This window comes from Cydia strobilella, chromosome 16, assembly GCF_947568885.1.
Source record: "Cydia strobilella chromosome 16, ilCydStro3.1, whole genome shotgun sequence".
Lineage (NCBI taxonomy): Eukaryota > Metazoa > Arthropoda > Insecta > Lepidoptera > Tortricidae > Cydia > Cydia strobilella.
Window position 1 is genome coordinate 7,879,625 of NC_086056.1, and position 27,082 is coordinate 7,906,706.

The following is a 27,082-nucleotide window of genomic DNA, read 5'->3' on the forward strand; positions in this document are numbered from 1 at the left end:
CAAAGACTTTTTAATCCGACTAAATCAGAGACCTCGAAAATCGGGGATTGAATGCTGAGTGCGGCTATTTGGAAACGGAAACGCAGGTTGCCGTTGTTAAGGCCAGCGTCAGCATGTTTGAAAGAAGGAAACCGTTGAAAAACTGGAGTTATAAAATAAAAAAAAATAATTTATTTCTACATAGCTAAGTTGGTTCAAACAATGTCATGTCATGAAGCGATGACAAATGGGATGGAATCTTACAAGGACTTATTAGAAACCCTTTAAATAATACTAGCGAATTTATAAATCTTCCTATCTTAGGGTGGTGTTCCACTTGTCCAATGTCATTGCGTTTGACTCTCTCATTAAGCAAAATGTGAGACGCAATACACATTGGCCAAGAAATTTGACAGATGGAATACCACCCTTATATACATAGTTAAGTAACCGATCTCACATTTTTATCTCTTTTTAAAGTAATTACACCTAGCGATGATGCCGATGATATGACCGAATAATCGATATCGATTACGATGACAGCCGGAAACATCTTTTGACGTAGGGCGGCAGCTCACTGCTCACAACACATCACTATTCATTTTATTTTGGACTTCGAACTCGTTAGATTTTATTTTGTTTTTGCTAAAAGTAATTGAAATTCTCTAATATTTAAATATGTCTCGCGTTTTGGTCGGAGTTAAGAGAGTTATCGACTATGCTGTCAAGGTAAGTTAATTAAAATATTTTAGGTTACTAGAGGTAATCAAGTTCGGGGGTCGATCTAATATCTACTCATTGATAAAAAGAGTGATTATAGAAAATTGTGTACCGTCTTAATATCTCATCTCATTATGTTACACATTTTTACTTTTGGTAACCAAATAATTTAGTCTAAACAAATTATAACGTCCTGTAAACAATATACTTTTTCTATCATCTCAATAAAAATACCATTAATTAGCACTTACATTTATATTACGAAGTACATTTAATTATCGTTTGGCCTAAAAAAAGTCCTTGAGTTTTAAAAACCTCTGTGACTCCACCTGTTTGCCTCGCAACTCTATAGAAAAGTGTCTGTGTTTCAGGTCCGTGTGAAGCCTGACAAGTCTGGCGTGGTGACAGATGGAGTGAAGCACTCCATGAACCCGTTCGATGAGATCGCGGTGGAGGAGGCAGTCCGCATGAAGGAGAAGAAGCTAGCCAGTGAGGTTATTGCCGTCTCCTGCGGACCCACACAAGCCCAGGTAACAACAGATTTCAACAATATTCAACCAAATCAATAAACGGCTAACTCCAGACTACATTTTATACAGCCTCTAATTAAATCCAGGATAGGCTTGTGCCTGCTCGTTCACTACAGAGAGCGCTCCACTCTCGGTCAATCGGTCAAACAAACTAGTTCGGTCTAAAAGTTCCATTTAGTTCAGTTCGGTTGTTGAACTTGTTGAGAGCAGGGAATGAATAGGAATCTGTTTTACACTCGATTTTTGTCCAACCTTTGGTAACTGAATATAATTCAAGTTGTATAATATGATATGTCGAAAACACCATAACACAATAAAAAAAATTCAATATATAGAAAAATATTTGATTTTCCTTTATACTTTTTGACTTTGGCATGTCATATTGTTCTTTCATCTCATTCACACTTGTGCCTGCGACATTGTGAACCGTTTTGTTCTGTCCATTGTCCGTTTCACTCAGTGAAGCGCTCTCCAATCCCACTGAAAAAGGACCTAAAAACCGATTAAGATTTAGTTCCTTTCGGTCCTTCACAGGATTTCATTCTTAACAGATTTCTTAGTTCATGACCGACACAAGCCTAATCCAGGATTTAGTGCTACACTTAATTACTCTGTTGATACTCTGTCCCATCAGCCAGGAGACAACTGTAGCAGTTTGGTAGTAGAAGTGTTGTAACATGGTTTCTTAGTTGGGTATGTAACAACCTCAAAAGTGCATATTTTGTGAAACATAAAGATGGAAAGCATGAACCAGTAGAATATAACCATGGCTATAGGTGACAATGAAAAGTTGATGATGGGCCCATAGAGGACTTTATAAATATTTAAATTACTATTTGTCATATTTTCTTCAGTTACCATGATAGCTATTCATGAAATAAACCAATTTAACCATATTTTTCATTACTTATATGCGATATAATCAAGTTAAATTGTTGTATTTCAATATTATTTGTCACAAAAATTGAAATATAATCTTATTCAGGAAACCTTAAGGACAGCCTTGGCTATGGGCGCTGACCGCGCCATCCATGTGGAGGTGGCCGGTGCTCAGTACGAGACTCTGCAGCCCCTGCATGTGGCCAAGATTCTCGCCAAACTGACCCAGGATGAGAAGGCTGACATTGTCATAGTTGGAAAACAGGTTAGTTTGATGGAAAACATTTACCACTAAAAAAATAGTTTTATTACTTTATTATAGAATAATCATGTAAACAATCATATTTATATCTCTTACTGTAGACAAATTAAACCTCTTAGTGAACATCGTACTTAATGGGGAGGGGGGGTTTAAACTAAAATTTTTTGATATTTCAAGTTTTATTTAAAAAAGTAATTAATGTAATTTTACTCATAGGTAACATACTTTCATATCAGTTTGAAGTTTTTTGATACAAATTTTAGTATATTTACGGAATAAATACTTACCGATTACATTACACCCTGTATGTACCTACCCAGGTTTGGGTTTAAGGTTCTTAGTTTAGTATTTTTATTTTTTTACAGGCTATTGATGATGATTCAAATCAGACTGCCCAAATGACGGCTGCCCTTTTGGATTGGCCCCAGGGCACATTCGCTTCAAAGGTAACTAAAGAACACCTATAAAAGGTTGATACTTTGTTTTGTATTTATTTAGTGTTATTAAGGATAGGGATCACCCTTGGCATTTACATAATAGGCTATTTGACTAATTTTTGAAAATGGTTTTAATTTATTGTTTATGACTTAATAATTACACTACATTGATATTTCCGTGAAATTTCCTGTATTAAATATAAAAAAACAATGTTAAAGTTTATTTATTTTGAACGCGCCTTAAACGCTGTTTTTGCAAAGGGGCTAATCACGTGACACGTGTGACGTCACGCGCAAGTAAACTCAGTCAATGACCTTAGTTAATCTTATGGTTTATGTGCATTGAATTCATTATTTCACTGTAAAATGGTATATAAATGGTGTATAGTGCCGCAATATTCAAGTACGACTATAAAAAATCCCGACAAATCGTTTGTTTCCATTCCAACGAATCCCAAAAAAAGAAAAATGTGTTTAAAACTAGCGCGAAGAGACCCAAAGAGCATTTTAGCGCATATAAATGTTTTTATGTGTGAAGACCACTTCGATGTAAGTAATATTTAACTGTAAATAAATATGGCAATTAAAGCAGCGGATTTTGTTATTTAACGAAACAAAATCTAGGTATTTAATGTATTACTACATAATCTCATAACATAGCTCTTTTAGCATTAGTAGGTAGTTAGTAGCATACTTTTTCTTTCAAACTAAAGTGCAGTATGGAGATACTATTCTCGTCATCGTATTCTATATATCAATCGTCGTCGTATTCGTATCATCGAAATCGAAATGTTCGTAAATAAACAATTTCTACGTATACTCATACAGCTGTTTTTACATTTCTAAGTTCCGCAGCATAGTAATCCGGATTATCTTTAAAGAAAAGTGCAACTATTAATGCGTCTATGTCTGGTAGGTTGCCGCTATCAGCTTTCACATATTTCGGCTCCATTTTGAGATTCTTATGAATATTGTGCTACTAGATATACGGATAAATCGGAATATATCAGAAAACTGTGGAACAATAACTAAAATTAACTAAATACAAATAAAACAGTTAAAACACTCAAGGCAATCAAGAATGTTTACCCGCGTGTGACGTCATCCGAGCGTTGACCAATCACAGAGCGTTCACGTCTCTGATGAAATTTCAAAAAATATTAAATTTTCTTTCGTTTATTTTCCAAAAAATAAACATAATTTACATTCAAATATAGTGAAATATACTTTATTAGTTTATTATCTTTCAGGATGACAGCAATTCGTTATAATATATTTTTAATGTTGTCAAATACCCTATTATCGCGACCCTATTTATTATTATTACTGGGGGTGTTGCGGGCCTTTGAGTGCCACGTCGACCAAGCAGTGATCTATTGTGACGGCCCAAATCAGGCTCTTTCTAGCTAGCGGATCGCGAATCAGGTTGAAAACAGTGTGTCAATCTATCTTTTCTGATCAAGAGAAATAAGGACAATATGAGTAACCGTCTGAGGTATACAGTCAACCTGTAGAAAATCTCTTTTATACTCATTCTCACTAAGTGGCAGTATAAATAAGAGGACTGGCGTTATTGGCAAGAAAACTCGCAAGGATCCTAGCCAACTTTAAGTATGGGAGAAACTGTCAGAAATATAGTTGGTCAAACCAAATTGTCAGTAAATAAGAACAAAAAAAACTATACTCATCCTTGTCTTTTGGGTGCTAGTACTAATGTAAGACAAAGATAGTATGATTATCTCTGTTTAAATGAGAGAGTCCTTTGACAAACTAATAATCTATTCTTAGGTGGAGAAAACCGACGCGGGCCTGACGGTGACGCGCGAAATTGACGGTGGCTTGGAGGTGATCAAGACGAAGCTGCCGGCCGTCATCAGTGCGGACCTGCGACTCAACGAGCCCAGATACGCCACGCTGCCTAATATCATGGTAAGTCGTTACAGGTTTGATATTGGTTGAATAAATTGATGACGAAAGAAACCAGTGCGAGGTCTCGAGTAGCGCGGCACCAAGCGGCTCGAGCATAATGTACCTACGTACACTGTTCTGGACGACAGCACCGGCACCGGCGACGGCGGGCAGCGACAATTGTACCATCGGTCGCGTGAGGCGAGTCCGCGGCTTAACTAAGGCATACTAGGCTTGCCTAGGCCTCCTAGAAGTATGAGATTCGAGTACTAAGGGTGTCTGGTTCGACACGCCTAAATAGAATAGAAATAATTTATTCGTTAGCAGTGTTAGCACAAACATAAAATGGAAAATTATACAAAACAGAGAAACATAAAAAGGAGAAAGTGCCACGAAATGGTCAAATGTTGGTGGCGACTTCCAGCGCTGATCTTCCGATGAGACCATCCGGTGAAACAATCACGACAGGTAACAAGAATAACAACATAGGTAATTAATATAAAACATACAAAAGGCAAAGATAGTAATAAGTTAAAAATACATTACAATAACTAGGATAATGGTTGTATAGACCACCTGAGGGGTCCAACCTGGGGGGGGGGGGCACCTGGAGGGGAGTGCTAGACATTTAATCCAACACTGAAAGATGGATCTTAAGTCACGCCAAAGTAACTTCAATTAAAAAAACTAATTAAATTATAACAGCGCCCGTTGCCGAATAAAAATCACAATAATTACCTATTATACTCACTTGATTCTTTGATTGTCACAATTTATTAATGTTAAAAATGATCGTAACACCTACACTGCGTATTAATCCGAGTTTATTCTTTCAGAAAGCCAAAAAGAAGCCCCTCAAGAAAGTAACGCCCAAGGACTTGGGTGTCGACATCGCGCCCAGGATCAAGGTGGTGTCTGTGGAGGACCCGCCCGTCAGACAGGCCGGCTCCGTGCTGCCCGACGTGGACACCCTCGTCGCCAAGCTCAAGGAGGGCGGACACATCTAACCAGTACTAACGTTGCACCTCAATCGTACCAAATAAGAATATACCTAATTCGGCGCGAAGCAAATAGTACATTGCGATGTTGCATCGGTCTCACGTACTGAATGATATTAAGAGACGCAAGTACGGTATTACGTTATAATGTTCAATGCGCTCGCGTGGGTAGCTGTTACTGCATCACAATGAACATGGGAGAAAACGCCTGAAGTGCGATTTTGCGGTGTCGTGGATTGAGGTTGAAAATGTTGTATGCATGTTGTATAGTGTTAATTCGGTTTATATATTTTGTAATGCAATGTCAATCATGGAATTTAGTGTAAATTGTTAAATAAATATTTTCCCATGTTTATTTTATTTTATTTTCGGTAATGATCTAAACTAGATTCATTGGTGTAGTCCAACAGTAATTTTCTTTGAATCTAATCTCGAGTGGACTTTCTCATTCAAGCGTTAAAATACAAATGAAACAGGGTGTGGGATCAGGTCTTTGGGAAGCTATCACAACGGCGGGATAAAGTGTACACTTAATCTCGTGTGAATAAAAGATGCATATATTGATCGGTGATCAACGCTTGTTAACCTTCTCGACGCCGTGTCAAACACAAAAGCTATCACTCTGACGCCACGCCACCGAAGTGTCAAAACTGAAATTGAACTTTATGCGAATGCACGTAGGTCTATGTTGCTCTGTTGTCTATGACAGATTGATTAATCGGTCTTTGGCGTTGGATCTGCGCTGGCGATATATCCGTCATTGGCGTCCGAAAGGTTAACAGTGCCGGCGACTACATTTTCTATGAGAACAATTCTCGAATCGCTTCTCGATGATCATTGGACATTTGTAGGCCGAGTACATGATTGGCGCGACAGTATCTGGGCGCGAAATAGACTACCCGTCTTTTACTAACTGTATGAATTAAAGAGGGACGGGTAGTCTATGTCGCGGCGAGATAATCTCGCGCCAATCATGTGTTAGCCCGACTGTGTATAAGAAAGATATAAATAAAACAAGATATGATATTTGATATGTCTAATATAATTAAGTATCTAATACATTGTCTCGCCACTGAAGGGCTCGTACCACACGATCTTGCCCTCGAGGCAGCCGGTCACGAGCAAGTGGTAGCGCGGGCTGAACTTGCAGCTCACCACTAGGTCTTGATGGTGTCCTAGACTTTGGCCCACGTCAACCTGCAAACAAAATATTTATTGAATTACTGTTTGCGACAACCAAAACTCACTAATTACCACCACAAGTTCATAGCCATAGTGAACCGTATTATTATCTGAACTAGTGAGTATTGGTTGTCACCTGACGATATACACCATACCCATAGTGCTGTATATAACTAACGGTGCAGTAGATAATAAATCTAGGAGAATATAACCAAACGGAGTAGCCATTAACAGCCATTCCCCTCTGTCGAAAATAGTCGGCCAATAGTCATACACAATGTATGGACTGACGTTTATCTGACATGGCTATTTTGACGTTACGTATACATTTGACGTTCCCCTCCCCCGCAAAAATCGGCAGACTTTTTTGTACAGCAAATTACAGACGTGGCGGCTCCGTTTGGTTATATCCTCCTAGTAATAAAAAGTACTAAGTTCTCACCAATGCTTAACACGAGATCTCTTTGTCCTTCTCTAATGCATGAGTCGCATCAAGCATTCTCTTTTTGACTCGTAATACCATGCCTTAATGACTGTTCGGAGCAGTAGTGAGTAATAGCAGTCAGCGCATTAAGGGGCTGTCAACACCCAATGACCTTGAAATTGATGTTAAGTAAAGAAAAAAAAATGTTAATATTTAATTATATTTCAAAGACCGTGGCCGTACTCGATACATGATTGAACGAAATCGGCTCGATAGAAAATAATTGCAAAGATTGGTCTTAAAATCAACATTAAACGGTCTTTATTTTTTTGACTTATAGGTCTGCAATTAAAATCTCAATTTCAAAACATTTATACCTAAACCGCTTACGAGTAATATTACACAAATTATCCACATTTTTTTTATTTCAATTGTTTTCTTTATTATTCCCTTGGCCAGGCCCAGTAACAGCGACAGTGCTATCTCATTTACTCCGATACAAATAGACAGTGTGCGCGCTTTAGGTATTGACAGCCTGTTAAGCTTCGCTGTGGTCTATCAATACTAATATAATGCGTAGAGGAGAGGACACTGACCATGGGTCTGGGGCCGGTGAAGTTCTCGACGCAGTGCGACAGCTCGCCGCACCGGTCGTCGAGCGCGAGCAGTCGCATGCCGCAGCCGAACGGGGAACACACCAACCGCCCGTCCGCCGAATAACACAATTCCTGCAAATATGTCTTTGTTAGATTTAGACTTCTCCCTGATACCGCAATTTCACTTATACCCATAGTGGGCATAGATTTCTACCCAAAATTACTTTTTTGTCAAACTAAATTGAACCTTATTACCGAACAAGACAGTATCACTAGAGAAAATAACCCGAAAGAGAGCATCAAACCAGAGGACTGTGTCTCACTTACACCAGTTACCATCTGATGTCGTGATTTCCGTAATAATCAGGATCCGTTGTACGAGTATGTGTTATAATCGAATAAAAGGGCTATCGCGGTTCTGCCGGATGTAGTGCTTGGTGGTCTCACTCTCCGGCGTCTGCCCGGACGTCGATGGCGATGAGCTGAGCGAAATAAAAGGACTATCTATTACTAACTTTGATAAACCCTTTCCCCTCATTGGTCTCCTCGATGTAGTAGAGCAGGCGGTCGCGGTTCTGCCGGATGTAGTGCTTGGTGGCCTCGCTCTCCGGCGTCTGCCCGGACGTTGATGGTGATGTGCTGAGCGGAAAGGAATAAAAGGATTTTTTAGTTTTATAATTAAAATTGAAAAACTATGTCCGGGACGGGACTTTAACCCGCAACCTTGGCTTCACCGGAGCCAATTATCACAACTAAATCTTTTAATGGCTTCTTTTCAGCGACATCTAACGCAAGCATAAAACTTTTAGAACGGAACCGACGTCACATATCACCAATTAGCCTACTTGTCCTTCACGGTCGAGTTAATATGGAATTCGAACATTAAATCGGTGCAACGGCGTGGGATGATTCGGTCATATTGTAAATTTGGTAAATGACGAAATACATCGCACTGATGATGTTGCCTCATACGTCAAATATTAGAATTAGGTAAGTCTGGCTCATTAGGCTGAGCTCCGAAACCCAGACAAGGCCGAAGGCCGAGCTCCGCGTATTGCCGAAGGACCGGAGCGTCACCTGAGCGGCGCTTCCGGGGAAGCTGGAGATTAAACACGACCCCATACCTAGTAAAAGTGCCTCGATAATCTCACGGGTGGACTCACGGCCTTGGGTTGTAAGGGCGAGGCGAGGGCATGGTAACCATCACCACCTTCTAGTACATCGTTTAACGACCTACTAAAAGGTGGTGGTGAAACGAATCGTTGGACATGATTACTGCAACAACGAAACAGCCGAGAGACATTAGCAAATGAGTGAATACCTCTCCTCGTCGTCGTCGGCGCGGGGCAGGGGGCGCGCGCGCGCGGCGGGCGGCGCGATGCCGGTGTTGATGCCCATGATGCGCTGCATGTTGAAGTTGCGGTGCCCCTGCCCTCTGCAAATATACCACTGTGTTATTTCTACATCTGTGATGCAAGTTTCGCTAAATTGCTGTATTTGATCGGTCGATTGAATGTTTGGTCTATCTGAGCCGCTCGGCACCAGCGAGACTTGCGTCGGATCATTTTCTTTTCTATAAGTTTTCTACACTTTATCATAACGTGTCAGAAAATGAAATTTACGATTTGGACACCTCTAAGGCCGCGGACTGGACGCATGACGCATACGACCGGAGGTGTTGAATCTGTTTTGGACGCGTTCGCTGCCCGCCGCCACGTTTGCCGCGACGCCGATCGCGTGCGTCCAGTTCACGGCCTCAGTAACTCAGTATACGGCACTACCAGAGTTATTTATTGAGAAATATATACCGTGAGAGAGATAATCAATAACTTTTTGGTAGTAGGTACTAAGTGGTAGTGTACGAGTAGGTACTGCTCACCTGCCAGCCAACTCTTGCAGCATTCTGTGTTGTTTGATCGTGATGGACGCCTCCCAGACATCGTTCTGAATAGAGGATAAGTCCTGGTATTAAAAATATCCGCTTTACATGATTATTCACGCTATTTTGCTACTTTCTGCAAAAAATTAAGGACAAGTTCGACTGTGTTAACATAACAATATGTATGCTTTTGAATTAAAAAAAAAATAGTTTGTTTTGATCAAACATAAAGCATAAAGGTGATATATTTAGGTTTAGCTAAAAACGCCAAATTGGACTAGGTCGTAGTGATTAAAATAAACAAAAAAAATATTGTCTAAACTCTAAACGAAAGCTGTTTTCTTACACCACGATTATTTTTGGTAAGTATTTAGCTTAGGTTTCATAACTCATACCTATGTTTGACTACCTTAAGTGACATGAACCTGGCCGCCGCCATACAATCGAAGTTACGCTCTCATTTTAAAATAACATTCTGAAATAAGATGTTTTGGGTTTCAGCAAAGTGTTTTTCAGAACTTACAGATAATATATACAGGATGGCTAAAATAAGTGCATTCCCGTTGCCGGGGAGGTTTCGGAATTATACTGAGCAACTTTTACTATGGGACAAACCACGAAATGGCGAAAATAAAATTTAAATTTGTTTTCGCTATTTCGGGGTTGGTCCCATAGTAAAAGTTGCTCAGTATAATCCCAAAACCTCCCTGGCAACGGGAATGCACTTTTTTTTGGCACCGTGTATATAAGACCCCATGCAAAGTATATATAATGACGTGTTACACTAAAAATACTCTAAGATACGCTGGTTCGATTCCAGCACTGGACACTGGAGGCCTCGGTAATTTTTTCCTTTGTATATGACATTTATTTTGGTTTACACTAAAAATGTTAAAAATCAGGTCTACTAACGTAATCGTGGCATGCTTCCGGCAACTATACGTTCTATTAGTCACACAACATGAGGTCAATTCGAACTGACATTCCGATATCAAAATGATGTCGTTATGTAACCATTCACGCGTGCATTTTGCTGGTGCATGTATCGGCGCGAGCGATACGCATAGGCGAACGGTAAAAAAATTACATCACATCAAAATGTAAGTTCTAATTGGCCTCCATGTAAACTAAATTGTTGAAATAAAGCAGATGACTTACCCCGCCGAGTCTCGGCTCGGCCGCGCGCGCGGCGGGCGGCACGGCGGCGGGCGCGCGCGGCGCCGCGGCGGCGCGGTGCTCGGCCCAAGCGCGCCGCGATAGCGCCGACGTGCCGCTGACACATTATCATCACTGTTATTAACCATGCCTTTGTCCATTCGAGTCTCAAGTTATGACGCATACAGACCAAACCGACAAACGCGAACGATATTCAGAGTCTGCCTTCGCTCGTTAGCCTTCGGAGATACTTCCGCACACCGACCGAACGAACGCCAACGGATAATGGCAATTAAAGGATCGTTGGCGCCCGTTCCGGCTCAAAATCACATGATAATGGGTGATGACGAAATTATTATTATTGCTAAGTTTTATTTAACGTAACCATTTAGCAAGAAAAAGAAAAATTAAACGAAAGCGGAGATAGAGTACGTCACGTACAGGGTGGATTTTCTTAGTGGCTCAATGAGGGCAGCTACCAGATCCCGTGCTGCTACGCGAAAACCGTCTTAGAAGACCTTCCCTTAATTTTAAATTAATGAAGATTGGCGTTTAGTTTTTGGAAAAAAAACATACAGGTTGCGAGAAAAAGGGCATTTTTGCCCAACTTTATTTTTTGATGCCAATCGATCCTTTTCCTATCCAGGGTTCAAAAGCTTGTATAGGACCAAAAAAAAGTTAGAAAAGCCACAAATCGAGGAAAACCTGAAACTTGAAAATGAGAATATCTTTTTTTCACATGCTTTTTTTTTATGCCAATCGATTCCATTCCTATCCAGTATCAATAGTTTCCCAGGGGTCAACTTAAGGTAATGTACTAAAAATCCACAAATGAAAGAAAACTGTTTTCCATACATTTACTACGGAGAAAACGTGAAATTTTATTCACATTTCACAAATCAGCCAATCAGGTAAATCAAACTTGAATACGCGATTAAGTCCCGTTTTACAATTTAATAATGTGAAAATTTGTTTTCATTTTCATACAAATTGTATGGGATAAGTTTTCCTCAATTTGTGACTTCTACCCATTCATTTTTTTGGTCCCATACTAGCTTTTGATCCTGGATAATTCATGAGACCATTTTCGCGTAGCAGCACGGTACATCTGGTAGCTGCCCTCACTGACCCACTAAGAAAATCCACCCTGTATAAAAAAAACTATTTTTATAAATCGGAATATTCGTTCGGCGAACCGTCCACACTGAATTTTGCCGAATGATTCGATTCCTTTCGACGATACAGCCACGCTTCGGATCGTCAGCTAACAAATGCTAATCCGCCCAGACACTCAGACAGGACCAAAGGCCAGTGAAGCGAAGGCCCTCCGTTCGCGTTCGTTGGCTTAGTGTGTACGTGGCATAAGCCGGATTAAGGGCCCATACAATCGAACGTCGTACTTTGTTTTTTATATGTTTCATACGCATTTAAGGGCCAAGTTACAGTTTGAAATCGGTGCGATCCGTGGTGCAACCACGCAAGTCTGCATGTACGTCGCCAAGGTCACTCACATTTGAAATGTTCTTAATTAATAAAAACAACTTAATTTTAAGTATGCTAATGACTGTCCACTTATTATGTAAAGCCTACCTATAAGATAGTTATGCGTCTGTAGAATGTTAAAAATTGCTACTGTTATAAAGAATGCTGCAAAAGAGGTAGCAAAGATGCATTGCACGCAAACAGCCTACGCGCGGGGGCAAATTCTAAAGCCGGGTCCAGGGGTGTATCGTGGTGTAATATAGCGTCAACGTATGGACGGCACTGCGAGCCTCTTTGTGTTCGCGCTAAAAACCGACAGCCGATGGATCCCGTCTGGGCCCGGCTTAACTCTAAAACTTGGTAAAAATGGTCAACATTTAGAGCCGGGTCCAGACGGCTATAATGTGTAATGTAACACGAATTCTGCGTGTGGACGGCACTACGAGCATTACATGTAACGCTCGTGCCGGATCTATCAAATGTCGGTTCATAGAGCGCGTCCACACGTTAATTCTATATTACACGTAATCTTACATTACACGTTGCAGCCGTCTGGACCCGGCTTAGTGTGACTCGCGGTGCGGGCGCGGGCGGCGGGCTGGCACGGGGCCGGGTGTACATGTAGTACTCACGGTTGCTCGGGCAGCGCGGGCGTGACGGAGGCTTGCGGGCGCGGCTGGCGGTAGGGGCGCGGGCGCGGGCGGCGGGCTGGCACGGGGCCGGGTGTACATGTAGTACTCACGGTTGCTCAGGCAGCGCGGGCGTGACGGAGGCTTGCGGGCGCGGCTGGCGGTAGGGGCGCGGGCGCGGGCGCGGGCGGCGGGCTGGCACGGGGCCGGGTGTACATGTAGTACTCACGGTTGCTCAGGCAGCGCGGGCGTGACGGAGGCTTGCGGGCGCGGCTGGCGGTAGGGGCGCGGGCGCGGGCGGCGGGCTGGCACGGGGCCGGGTGTACATGTAGTACTCACGGTTGCTCAGGCAGCGCGGGCGTGACGGAGGCTTGCGGGCGCGGCTGGCGGTAGGGGCGCGGGCGCGGGCGCGGGCGGCGGGCTGGCACGGGGCCGGGTGTACATGTAGTACTCACGGTTGCTCAGGCAGCGCGGGCGTGACGGAGGCTTGCGGGCGCGGCTGGCGGTAGGGGCGCGGGCGCGGGCGGCGGGCTGGCACGGGGCCGGGTGTACATGTAGTACTCACGGTTGCTCAGGCAGCGCGGGCGTGACGGAGGCTTGCGGGCGCGGCTGGCGGTAGGGGCGCGGGCGCGGGCGGCGGGCTGGCACGGGGCCGGGTGTACATGTAGTACTCACGGTTGCTCAGGCAGCGCGGGCGTGACGGAGGCTTGCGGGCGCGGCTGGCGGTAGGGGCGCGGGCGCGGGCGGCGCGGCGGGCGCCGCACGCGCCGGGCCGGCAGCGCGGCCGCCACCGGCAGGGGGTCGCGCACCGACTTGTCCCGAGCGCACTCCACCGGCTGGATGTCGTGGATGCACGACCACTGTTCGACACCATATATTTTTATGAGACGCGCGTCAATGACAACACTTGCGAATGGTTATGTGATTATTTTATGACACTCGTGCTTTTCCAAGTCGTGTAGATTTTTTAGCCCAAATCAAAAGACGCGAACGATAATGATTGCAGTTGCATGAATGTGTATTTTCAGTACAAATTACTGCTATGATATTTCTACTATCAAAATGTGTCCCTTGAACCTACTCACGACCCGCATTCGCGAACGAATATCAGCCCTTCACATGCATGCAAACCTTCGAATAAGTTATGAATCTCAGTACGAATGTCAGTGGCTTGAAGAAAACCACAATATCATAATCATATATTGACTAAATATTATTAACGTCAATATTACCTCTGATCTATCGTCGTGGCTTATATTTCTACTTAATGCGCTCCATCCTAGAGGATGTATCTGAAAATAAAATTAACATTCTAAATAACAAATTCAAAATCTACAACCAATAGACACCTAGACAGGCAGAATAGATCCGGTATATTGGTGGACAGTTCGAAATGAAATTGACTGTGGCAAGTAGTCAACGGTATATTATATAATCCACACCTCCTAAAACTCCTACTTATAAAAACAGGCCTAGAGTTACCTGTAAGGCACTAACAACCTCCGCGTCGTTGCCCTCTGGGAAGTCACATATGAACTCGATACGGTTCTGGCTGCGCTTGGAGTCAAACAGGTGATCGTACTGGGCCGCTATTGGGATCAGCTGGTTGCTCGTTTGCATTAGTCTGTACATGTTGGGCTGGAACAAGGAATTGATATACATACTAAGAAGTGTAAATTGTGAAATAATGAGATAATATACTTGCGTCATGTATAGGCACGCATAATATTAGCAGGCTCCTTTTCTTTTTTCATGCTACTTGGACGCACATCTTAATATCGGGCGTCACCCACACTTAGTAGCTAAGCAATAAAGTTCAATAAAAAAGGTGAGTGGAGGTTATATACTGTGTAACATACCTTCATTGGTGATGGCATGCGAGCATCTGTTTAAATAGAGCCTAATATTCTCTATATCGTTAATCTAATCTATGTGTCAATTCTTAAGTCTAATAGTTGTCCAACTCAATCAACTTAATGTGAAATTTTGTATTTAAGTAGATTTGGAAACACGAATATATCCTTGGAGTTGCAAGCGTCCATATAGGTTGATGTAACCGTAACCGTTTCATCAAAAGCTTTAAGTCAAAAAGTATCATTATCATATCATTACCTTGAACCCATGTAGATCCTGCGCCAACGTAGTCAAGTTGAGATCATGGACAATAACCAGCAGGCCGCGCGTCGTGCACATGACCATCTGCCGCGCGTCCGGCGACAGCCGGCACCGCATCAGCCCGCTCGCGTGGAACACTCTTTGGTACACTAGGTTACACTCCGAATACGAATTAATATCCCAAGTGTATATACTCCCGTCTAAACCCGAAGTGACAAGCAGCTTGTCCTTCATTGAGAACTCTATATTTTTGACCCAGTTGCTGTGGCCAAGTAGTGAGCAAATCTTCTTTTTTAGGTTCCGGACGTCCCAGAGTGCTATGGTTGTGTCGTCCGAGCAAGTGGCAAACATTCGCCCGTCAAGGAATCTGGAACAAAAATGGAAGTCAGAATCAGAAGTACCATCTCGTACTCGATCTCGTAGTTCGTATTAGGTATGGTCTCACACCATACCTAATACGAAAAAACATCCATAATATACATATACCTACCCAAAAATTATCTCTGACGCACACTGACGTGAGGATACAAACAAGAAGGAGCATAAATTGATTTGTCGCAAGACAGTCAAGATAAAGATATTATATCTACAAATTTACTCAAAGTTGCAATGTGAATGTCATTTTATGCAAGGACATCTAAATAATTATATATACATGTAGTACCCTCCCGTTCGATTGAGTACTGGCATAACAGGTGATCATTAATTGAACTAGGCATTAGAAAACCACAAGTATTGATTGAATGTCTAACTTAAATAGCTCTTAAGTGAGTTGACTTCCTATATTTGGAAACAAGGTTGTTGTTGACTACATAATGTAATCAATAAAGTGTGGTATCTAAATAAACAGTTCGCAAATGAGTTCATTATACATGAGTATTTAAACTATTTAATACGTAGAATTTTATGATATCTCATTAAAACACTCAGTATTAACAATAACAACCTAGGTAAACCACCACCATCTCTCAAATACTTTGAATATAGGAAAGCCTGTTATAGTAACAGACTACTTCAAATCTTAATGCATGGAATTAAGGTCTACAATAGCCCTTAAACTGTGTTTTCAATTTGAGGGCTAACGCGTATGAATTCGCCGCTAGGGGCGCTAGTGTAGATGGTGGTCTTTTCCATAGTTCGAAATGTCAAATATCATTTGTCACTTCAATGACTGACAGCTGTTCTATAGTCGTTTGGACCACCATCAACACAGGCGCCAACTGGTGAGCAAAAAAACGATAGCCCTCATTATCTTCACACTTATCTTTGATAAAACATGATTATATTATTATTGAAAGAAAGAAAATACATTTATTTAATGCCACAACAGATTACATATATGAAGAAAAGGAAACATACAGACAAAAAACATTGGACGCTAAAATAGGACCCCACTCAGCATAATGCCGCGGGCGCGGTAATCCGCGGAGCTGGTTTTCAGTGGGGACCTGACTTAAAACTATGAGTTGGTGGCGACACATACGCCAATGACACAAACAAAAAACACAGACAAAAAAGTAACTACCACAAAAAAAAACTATACATACTAAACAAGAAAAGAGAAAAAATAAAAACAATTGCACTGTTTTTTTTTATATTTCTAGTTAACCTTTTGTCTAAGTTTTTTAAAATTCTGCACACACTTTTTAATTTCTGTATTTATTTTAAGAATGATTATTTCATCAAATGATGAGATGACGGGCGGCAGAGAGGTATGGAAGAAAAAGACATGCTGCGCCGACCCCAAGTGAATGGGACAAGGGCAAGTGAATGATGATGATTTTAAGAATAATTATTTCTTTACAGCACGACTAAATCTAAAATAAGTCCAGTAAGCATATAATTTATAGCCATTAAGAAATTGCTGTTTGTGTTGTGTCCCAAGATAATAGGTAATACTGTTTGGCAAATATTTACATTGACCTAGACATTATTATCATCTTAAGGGAAACAAAATATGGTTAAAACTCAACTACAATTAGCAAAATATACAAATTATTATATATATATAACTATAATATTATGTTTGTTATTAATTTCACTTATTAGAAAAAAGTACTTTGATTAAAACTTATGATTAAGATACGAAATAAAAATCAAAAGTTTTAATACTTTAGATTAGTCTAGATGCCATCTTGGTATTTTGTATTTTATAAACATTTTTTGTTGCCTAACAGAACATTTTTTGTTAGGAATAAAGTATGGACTTTATCTTGTTAGGCAACAAAAATTAAAATAAAATATAAAATACCATTGTATTAACTTGCATGGTCTTTTAACCATTTTAGCCAATGGAAAACCCTGGCAAAAAAGCTGCCAATTCTATGGTATGGTATTATCTCAATTACCACATTACATGGTTTATTGTCTTTATATGTTCTTAATAATATCCAAATGAACAGGCCATCATTTCAAGCGCCAACTAGTGATTTTTTAAATAAAATAATAAAATTATTGTGTAACTACAAAACCAATATTTGGAACAAGTGAGAATTAAGACTTACTTAACACAATTAACACAATCAGAGTGGGCTCCGTTGACTGTGTGTATCCGCCGGTGAGTGAGTGAGTCAAATATCTGTATAGATTTCTTCTCACATGCTGCCACCAATAGGGACCTGAAAACAATCCTTTCATTATTACAATGTTTTCACGATACCTTAGAATAATTTTGTGTCCTTTTTCTATCCTATTGTAAATGGTATCATAGTAGCAAGCTAATTGAAATATGGCTACCCAGTTAACCCAGTACTTGTTTTTGTTTAGTTAGACACATACAATACAATCTAATATACATATTTGACAAACAAACATATTTAAAATTATAGAAATATTAAAGATTTCTCCAGTTTATAAAAGAATTTTCAACAGTGACTTTGCGCCCTTTAACTATTAAAAATTTGCTTATTGCTGGGCAACATAAACATATATGTATAATAGCAGTGACACATTTAAGGAAATCAGCTGATCCCAGGTTATAAACAAAACAGTTGTTTACAAATTACAACAAATATTTGTTACTTGAACATTGTATGCAATTTCTCCCAAAATTTTAGATTTCAAAGACAACAGATGCAGGGAAGTGTCTCAATCAGGAAGCTTCAGACTTATTTTTTGTGCCAACTAGAGAGGTGCAAAGTCAAGGCTACCTCACAAGGAAATGAGTCTTAAGTATATGCCTATGATATACCTATGAATCCAGTAGCATTTTATTACCCGTCCGGTGAAAATTCAAGGTTGAACACGCCTCCTGTGGGAAGGGCATTCGCGTCTTCGGAGCTCCAAGAGGCGATGGGTTTCATGCCGCAGTAGAGGCTGCGGGCCAGCGCGTCACCGGCACCCAGCGGCGGCGCGAACCCCACCTCACGTCGGAACAATCGGTATGGGCTGAAGGCTGAATACTTCGCCAGGAACACACTATCGTCTTTATTACCCATCGTGAAACACTACACTACGCGAGACTAGGGCGGAATCAAAACACGTTACTTTATTAAGTACAATACATAGCAGTAAATGCAACTAATCTGGAACGCAACATTTAAGAAACTACATAATTTTAAGTGATAATTGACTTATGGATAGATACTTTAATTATCCATAGCTCTTAATAAAGTACTCGCACTCGCAGTAGTTGCAGTGGGCAGTGGCTTGTGAGAATCTGTGGTATGTCCGATGGTCAATATAGTTTGTCAAAGGACTATCTTTGTCTTACACTAGTACCTTTGTAGTCTGTGACTAGTACTAGCACCCAAAGGAAAAGGACGAGTATAGTTTTTTTGTTCTTATTTACTGACAATTTGGTTTGACCAACTATAATCGACTTTTGACGTTTGTTGAAAAGTGCTCGAAACCTCAGAATAATGACTAAAGCATAGAAGTCGGGCAAAAATGCTTCGCAAATATGTATACCCGTACTTTACTTCCTTACGAATTAGATAATGTGCCGAAAAGAGATGCATATATGCTTGTTATTTCTCATTTACGTACGGTGTCATAAGTTTGATAATTTGCTAGGGATGTAACTGTGTCGACTTTTTGTATCGATAAATTATGCATAAGTTTATGTGCCGTGTAAAAGAATAATCACGAAATTGGCAAATTGATAATAGTCTGGCTAATGAAAGATGAACCTGAAAAAACGCGGCAATTTCAAGAAATCTGTAGCAGGCGGCTCGTTGAAATGAAATGAAGTAATTTAAATAATTTTCATATTCTAAAAATCATTAAAAAGTATAAAAATTATGCAATCCTTGGAATCAAAGAGCCGCCTGATATGAGGATTAATGCATGTATCTAATATAGCTTTTATCTCATTTGCAGTCTACCACTCAGAACCGTCTAACTATACCTCTCGTTTTTTTTATCATTAGAAAGAAGGCGAGCGATCTTAACGTGTCGTTTTATCGAAAAACACTTTGAAAATAAGTCACAACAAATATAATAAACGATCATTTACATACTTTTGCTTTCATAAGTAAAATATTGCTATATTTATAAAAACTTGTCAATAAAAAGACACGTGGAAATGGTTTACCGTTTTTTCTAATGCTAAAAGACTAAGTATAGTTTCTAGTCATGTACAGTCAGCTGCAGAGATAAGGCACCCCCCCTGCATACAAAGTTCTGTAAATTAGTATGGACGTGGGGTACCTTTTCTCTGCAGCTGACTGTACCAAATAGGAAATGAAAAAAAAAAAAACGTTCGTGTAATATTTTTTTAATTTAATAATAGGGAATATTACGCGAAACTCGGCGTAGGTGGCGCCACTATCACAATCTGAGGGTCTATCGCGAAACAAGAAAATCGAACTTTAGTTATCTAACATCTCTGTCACTCTTGCGTATTCGAGCGATAAAGAGGCAGCTAGATAACGAAATTTCGGATTCAAGTTTTCCGGTAGGTCCCCTGAAAACTTGTCAAAAACCTGTTAAAGGTACAGTATATATAAGTTACTCTACGGTGCACTAAAAAAGCTAGTGCTGCACTCTGGTGGCAGAACATTGCAGTAATATCCCCTATTCCTCGTCCTTTGGAAATCTGAAATAAAAAGTTGAGTTTTGTGACCAACAATATTAATAAAAGGAACATTCATCAATGATCATTAATGTCTTTTTTATTAGGGTTCCGTACCCAAAGGGTAAAAACGGGACCCTATTACTAATACTTCGCTGTCCGTCTGTCTGTCACCAGGCTGTATCTCATGAACCGTGATAGCTAGACAATTGAAATTTTCACAGATGATGTATTTCTGTTGCCGCTATAACAAAAAATACTAAAAAGTACGGTCCCCTTGATGCGCGCGTCCGACCCGCACTTGACCGGTTTTTAGTATTAAACTATAGTCTGGCAAACACAATCTGTCAGTAAGTAAGAACAAAGAAAACTATAGGTACAGTCGAAGGCAAAAATATCGATCCAGACAAATGGCTTAAAAATATGTGAACACGATTTTATTGTCTGAGCGTACACATATCTATAGGTACAGTCGAAGGCAAAAATATCGATCCAGACAAATGGCTTAAAAATATGTGAACACGATTTTATTGTCTGAGCGTACACATATTTTTGAGACTGGGAATGTATATATATTTATGCCCTTGACTGTACTCATCAATTAAAATGAGACAGTCCTGGGCCAAACTATAAGAAAGCTGTAAATGTCGATAGGTTATTGATCTGAGGTCGATACATCACTATGCCAAAAATATAACCTTTCATACTTAGCAGAAAAGTTCGAAAATATATGCAAAAATCTATATAGACTTGAATGCAAGTAATAATTACATAAACAACATATCGATTTCTATGTTTAGGGTCAGGTCCTATAAATTAATTTCTTCAAAATTAAACAAAACTCACCGATTAAAGGTTATCGGTTCGTGCGTATTTTCTTTTCTTCCTGTATGCGATTTACAGCCCTCGATCACACAAGACATTATCACAAACGGAACTTCAAACCATTACAAATAAAAACTCGGCACGTTTTCCAACAATCTTTCAGGAATAGCAACAATATAATTAAAATAAACCAAGATGACCGCTGAAACATCCCGAAATATTTCAACTAAAATAATACGACTATGTCAAGTTGTTACAGTTGACACCTACCTGTGAAATAACGAACATATATTTTATTTGGCTGGATTATATTATAGAACCACATAGGACCATTTGACATTTCCCTCAGTTCATCTTATGACAATACTGAAAAAAACGAAAGAACTTGCGGATTGTTGTCTCACTCACTCATAGACAAAAAGTAATAACGTGTTGTGAATACGATATCTTTTACCAAGCTTTTATTTTTGCCCGGCTTCTTTGCTTTAGTCATTATTCTGAGCTCGAAACACTCAGAATAATGACTAAAGCAAAGAAGCCGGGCAAAAATAAAAGCTTGGTAAAAGATATCGTATTCACAACACGTTATTACTTTTTGTCTATGAGTGAGTGAGACAACAATCCGCAAGTTCTTTCGTTTTTTTCAGTATTGTCATAAGATGAACTGAGGGAAATGTCAAATGGTCCTATGTGGTTCTATAATATAATCCAGCCAAATAAAATATATGTTCGTTATTTCACAGGTAGGTGTCAACTGTAACAACTTGACATAGTCGTATTATTTTAGTTGAAATATTTCGGGATGTTTCAGCGGTCATCTTGGTTTATTTTAATTATATTGTTGCTATTCCTGAAAGATTGTTGGAAAACGTGCCGAGTTTTTATTTGTAATGGTTTGAAGTTCCGTTTGTGATAATGTCTTGTGTGATCGAGGGCTGTAAATCGCATACAGGAAGAAAAGAAAATACGCACGAACCGATAACCTTTAATCGGTGAGTTTTGTTTAATTTTGAAGAAATTAATTTATAGGACCTGACCCTAAACATAGAAATCGATATGTTGTTTATGTAATTATTACTTGCATTCAAGTCTATATAGATTTTTGCATATATTTTCGAACTTTTCTGCTAAGTATGAAAGGTTATATTTTTGGCATAGTGATGTATCGACCTCAGATCAATAACCTATCGACATTTACAGCTTTCTTATAGTTTGGCCCAGGACTGTCTCATTTTAATTGATGAGTACAGTCAAGGGCATAAATATATATACATTCCCAGTCTCAAAAATATGTGTACGCTCAGACAATAAAATCGTGTTCACATATTTTTAAGCCATTTGTCTGGATCGATATTTTTGCCTTCGACTGTACCTATAGATATGTGTACGCTCAGACAATAAAATCGTGTTCACATATTTTTAAGCCATTTGTCTGGATCGATATTTTTGCCTTCGACTGTACCTATAGTTTTCTTTGTTCTTACTTACTGACAGATTGTGTTTGCCAGACTATAGTTTAATACTAAAAACCGGTCAAGTGCGGGTCGGACGCGCGCATCAAGGGGACCGTACTTTTTAGTATTTTTTGTTATAGCGGCAACAGAAATACATCATCTGTGAAAATTTCAATTGTCTAGCTATCACGGTTCATGAGATACAGCCTGGTGACAGACAGACGGACAGCGAAGTATTAGTAATAGGGTCCCGTTTTTACCCTTTGGGTACGGAACCCTAATAAAAAAGACATTAATGATCATTGATGAATGTTCCTTTTATTAATATTGTTGGTCACAAAACTCAACTTTTTATTTCAGATTTCCAAAGGACGAGGAATAGGGGATATTACTGCAATGTTCTGCCACCAGAGTGCAGCACTAGCTTTTTTAGTGCACCGTAGAGTAACTTATATATACTGTACCTTTAACAGGTTTTTGACAAGTTTTCAGGGGACCTACCGGAAAACTTGAATCCGAAATTTCGTTATCTAGCTGCCTCTTTATCGCTCGAATACGCAAGAGTGACAGAGATGTTAGATAACTAAAGTTCGATTTTCTTGTTTCGCGATAGACCCTCAGATTGTGATAGTGGCGCCACCTACGCCGAGTTTCGCGTAATATTCCCTATTATTAAATTAAAAAAATATTACACGAACGTTTTTTTTTTTTTCATTTCCTATTTGGTACAGTCAGCTGCAGAGAAAAGGTACCCCACGTCCATACTAATTTACAGAACTTTGTATGCAGGGGGGGTGCCTTATCTCTGCAGCTGACTGTACATGACTAGAAACTATACTTAGTCTTTTAGCATTAGAAAAAACGGTAAACCATTTCCACGTGTCTTTTTATTGACAAGTTTTTATAAATATAGCAATATTTTACTTATGAAAGCAAAAGTATGTAAATGATCGTTTATTATATTTGTTGTGACTTATTTTCAAAGTGTTTTTCGATAAAACGACACGTTAAGATCGCTCGCCTTCTTTCTAATGATAAAAAAACGAGAGGTATAGTTAGACGGTTCTGAGTGGTAGACTGCAAATGAGATAAAAGCTATATTAGATACATGCATTAATCCTCATATCAGGCGGCTCTTTGATTCCAAGGATTGCATAATTTTTATACTTTTTAATGATTTTTAGAATATGAAAATTATTTAAATTACTTCATTTCATTTCAACGAGCCGCCTGCTACAGATTTCTTGAAATTGCCGCGTTTTTTCAGGTTCATCTTTCATTAGCCAGACTATTATCAATTTGCCAATTTCGTGATTATTCTTTTACACGGCACATAAACTTATGCATAATTTATCGATACAAAAAGTCGACACAGTTACATCCCTAGCAAATTATCAAACTTATGACACCGTACGTAAATGAGAAATAACAAGCATATATGCATCTCTTTTCGGCACATTATCTAATTCGTAAGGAAGTAAAGTACGGGTATACATATTTGCGAAGCATTTTTGCCCGACTTCTATGCTTTAGTCATTATTCTGAGTCGAAACATAGACCTAGCATTACATAGACCAGCTATACGCGTGCGCCCGTAAGGGATAGACATAGATGACGTCATAAACGTGGGGATACCATATTGGTAAAAATTACCCCAATATTTGATATCACGTTGGGGCGATTACCCTGGAGGCAAAGTTAGCTTGTTTGACGGTATTAAAAAATTGTTAAATAAAATGTCAATGGGCCGTTCTTTTTAGGCGTATAAACAATAAAATACCTCCTATAATTCGCGCAGGTGGTACAAAACTAAACATGTTTAGTAAATAAAACGTAAAATAAAATGTATTATGGGTTTTAATTTAAATAAATCACAAATCGCAATCACACAAATTAATGTACACCACATTTAATCTTCACAACATTTGTTTATTTATTTTTTGGATTTAGAAGTAAGAAAAAACTTCGAGGTCAAAATTACCCATAAAATTATGATATTTTCATCTGGTATCCCTAACATGATTGTTATGCAGCTAAATTAAGAAGAAGTTTAAATATGGCTGACCTCAGACTCTTACCTACCTACGTAATTTGGGCGGATAATTTTACAAATAATGTTTTGTCATAGACCTAGCATTACATAGACCAGCTATACGCGTGCGCCCGTAAGGGATAGACATAGATGACGTCATAAACGTGGGGATACCATATTGGTAAAAATTACCCCAATATTTGATATCACGTTGGGGCGATTCTGGAGGCAAAGTTAGCTTGTTTGACGGTATTAAAAAATTGTTAAATAAAATGTCAATGGGCCGTTCTTTTTAGGCGTATAAACAATGAAATACCTCCTATAATTCGCGCAGGTGGTACAAAACTAAACATGTTTAGTAAATAAAACGTAAAATAAAATGTATTATGGGTTTTAATTTAAAGAAATCACAAATCGCAATCACACCAATTAATGTACACCACATTTAATCTTCACAACATTTGTTTATTTATTTTTTGGAATTAGAAGTACGAAAAAACTTCGAGGTCAAAATTACCCATAAAATTATGATATTTTCATCTGGTATCCCTAACATGATTGTTATGCAGCTAAATTAAGAAGAAGTTTAAAAATGGCTGACCTCAGACTTCTACCTACCTACGTAATTTGGGCGGATAATTTTACAAATAATGTTTTGTTAATTTGCGTAAATAATTGTGATATTTTTATTGAAATCGTTTGATTCTACATTGCTTTGAGTGTAACGTAATTTTACGATGTTATTCTCACATATTGCGTTAAGAGGAAGGTGTAAAATACCGTACTTACGTGTGAAAGGTTATGATCTCATATTTTTGCTCAGAGCGGCTATTACAGCCGATTACAGAACAATTCACCAGTATTTTATCAAAGTTCAAGCATTCAAAACGCTAACCATCACTATATTTCATAAGAGAAAGCACAATTTCATACAAAACAACGATAATTAAACAAGCAACGAACAAACATGACATGTCACGTACTTATTTGTTTGCCACAACCTCGGTTGTGGCAGCGGTGGAAAAGTGAAACTATGACAAGGACAAACAATAACAGCGCTTTCTCTGCTACTCCTACTGAAAGATACATAAGACTATCCCGTTCGGTCATTTTCCCCCACTCCTCATGACCGATCCAGTTATACTAGATTCATGTGTTTTGTTAATATGCGTAAATAATTGTGATATTTTTATTGAAATCGTTTGATTCTACATTGCTTTGAGTGTAACGTAATTTTACGATGTTATTCTCACATATTGCGTTAAGGGAAAGGTGTAAAATACCGTACTTACGTGTGAAAGGTTATGATCTCATATTTTTGCTCAGAGCGCCTATTACAGCCGATTACAGAACAATTCACCAGTATTTTATCAAAGTTCAAGCATTCAAAACGCTAACCATCACTATATTTCATAAGAGAAAGCACAATGTCGACTGCCAGCGTATTTCGGAACGGCTTGACTCCTTGGCGCTGCGTAGAGATGTGGCCTCGCTCTGCATTTTCTATCGCGTGTATAACGGGGAGTGCTCCGAGGAATTGTTCGGATTAATCCCTGCCGCTTCTTTTCGCCATCGCCCTACGCGACAACATTACCATCCTTACCACTTAGATGGTTGGCAGTCCTCAACTGTGCGTTTCTCTAGAAACTTCCTGCCTCGCACAGCTAAACTGTGGAATGAACTGTCGCCTGCGGTATTTCCGGACCGATATGACCTTCAAACCTTCAAGAAAAGAGCGTACTCCCATCTTAAAGGCCGGCAACGCACTTACAACCCCTCTGGTGGTGCGGGTGTCCATGGGCGGCGATAATCGCTTACCATCAGGTGATCCGTCTGCTCGTTTGCCTCCTATTTCATAAAAAAAAAAAAAAAAAAAAAAAAAAAAAATTCATACAAAACAACGATAATTAAACAAGCAACGAACAAACATGACATGTCACGTACTTATTTGTTTGCCACAACCTCGGTTGTGGCAGCGGTGGAAAAGTGAAACTATGACAAGGACAAACAATAACAGCGCTTTCTCTGCTTCTCCTACTGAAAGATACATAAGACTCCCGTTCGGTCATTTTCCCCCACTCCTCATGACCGATCCAGTTATACTAGATTCATGGCTCGAAAAGAGGAAAAGTGGTTCACCATCAGTGTTACCAGCCCTTATCCCCAGTTTCGGACGATGTGTAATCTAAAAAGGGGCGGTTTTTATCACAATGGGACGAAAACAAAGTTGGAACATTTTTATCATAATTTGTGTACCTGCGATCAATGCTAATAGTCAAAACTATTAATAAACTAACGATGTTAGTGTGTCTTTAGTACATCAGGCTTCTTCAAAACAGGCAAATGATCGATCAGATCGATGTATAGACAAATACATAGGCAAATGCTACTTAGGTACTCGATATTTACCTTCGATGGACGGTATTTCGTTAAAGATTTTCAAAATCTTTTATACTGGACGCTTGATGCCCAAAAGGGACGATAGTTCGGAAGGGACGGTGTGGCATTAAAAAGGACGGAAAATCGTCCTATTTGGGACGATCTGGCAACACTGTTCACCATAGACAACAAACGTAAAAGCC

General features: G+C 39.6%; 2 protein-coding genes across 4 annotated transcripts; one reads left to right on the plus strand and one right to left on the minus strand.

Annotated features, from left to right (window-relative positions):
* The first annotated feature begins 550 nt into the window (after positions 1-550).
* Positions 551-6,066, plus strand: LOC134748583 (electron transfer flavoprotein subunit beta). Its single transcript, XM_063683374.1, has 6 exons — positions 551-708; positions 1,071-1,229; positions 2,215-2,373; positions 2,736-2,816; positions 4,596-4,736; positions 5,552-6,066. The coding sequence occupies exons 1-6, from the start codon at positions 658-660 to the stop codon at positions 5,720-5,722; spliced, it is 762 nt and encodes a 253-aa protein (XP_063539444.1). The 5' UTR covers positions 551-657; the 3' UTR covers positions 5,723-6,066.
* Positions 6,067-6,736: 670 nt separating this feature from the next.
* LOC134748574 (DDB1- and CUL4-associated factor 10) lies at positions 6,737-18,838 on the minus strand. Of its 3 annotated transcripts, none has more exons than XM_063683367.1 (12): positions 18,392-18,838; positions 17,680-17,793; positions 15,173-15,542; positions 14,543-14,698; positions 14,293-14,352; positions 13,736-13,920; positions 10,953-11,067; positions 9,795-9,877; positions 9,237-9,364; positions 8,431-8,554; positions 7,916-8,047; positions 6,737-6,910 (listed from the first exon to the last, which is right to left on the minus strand). In XM_063683367.1, exons 1-12 carry the CDS (start codon positions 18,610-18,612, stop codon positions 6,889-6,891), a joined length of 1,710 nt encoding a protein of 569 aa, XP_063539437.1. In that variant the 5' UTR covers positions 18,613-18,838; the 3' UTR covers positions 6,737-6,888. The 3 variants fall into 3 exon arrangements, with proteins under 3 accessions (XP_063539437.1, XP_063539435.1, XP_063539436.1); XM_063683365.1 differs by having other exon boundaries at positions 9,237-9,350; positions 18,392-18,834; XM_063683366.1 differs by having other exon boundaries at positions 9,237-9,350; positions 9,795-9,859; positions 18,392-18,833.
* Positions 18,839-27,082: the final 8,244 nt, after the last annotated feature.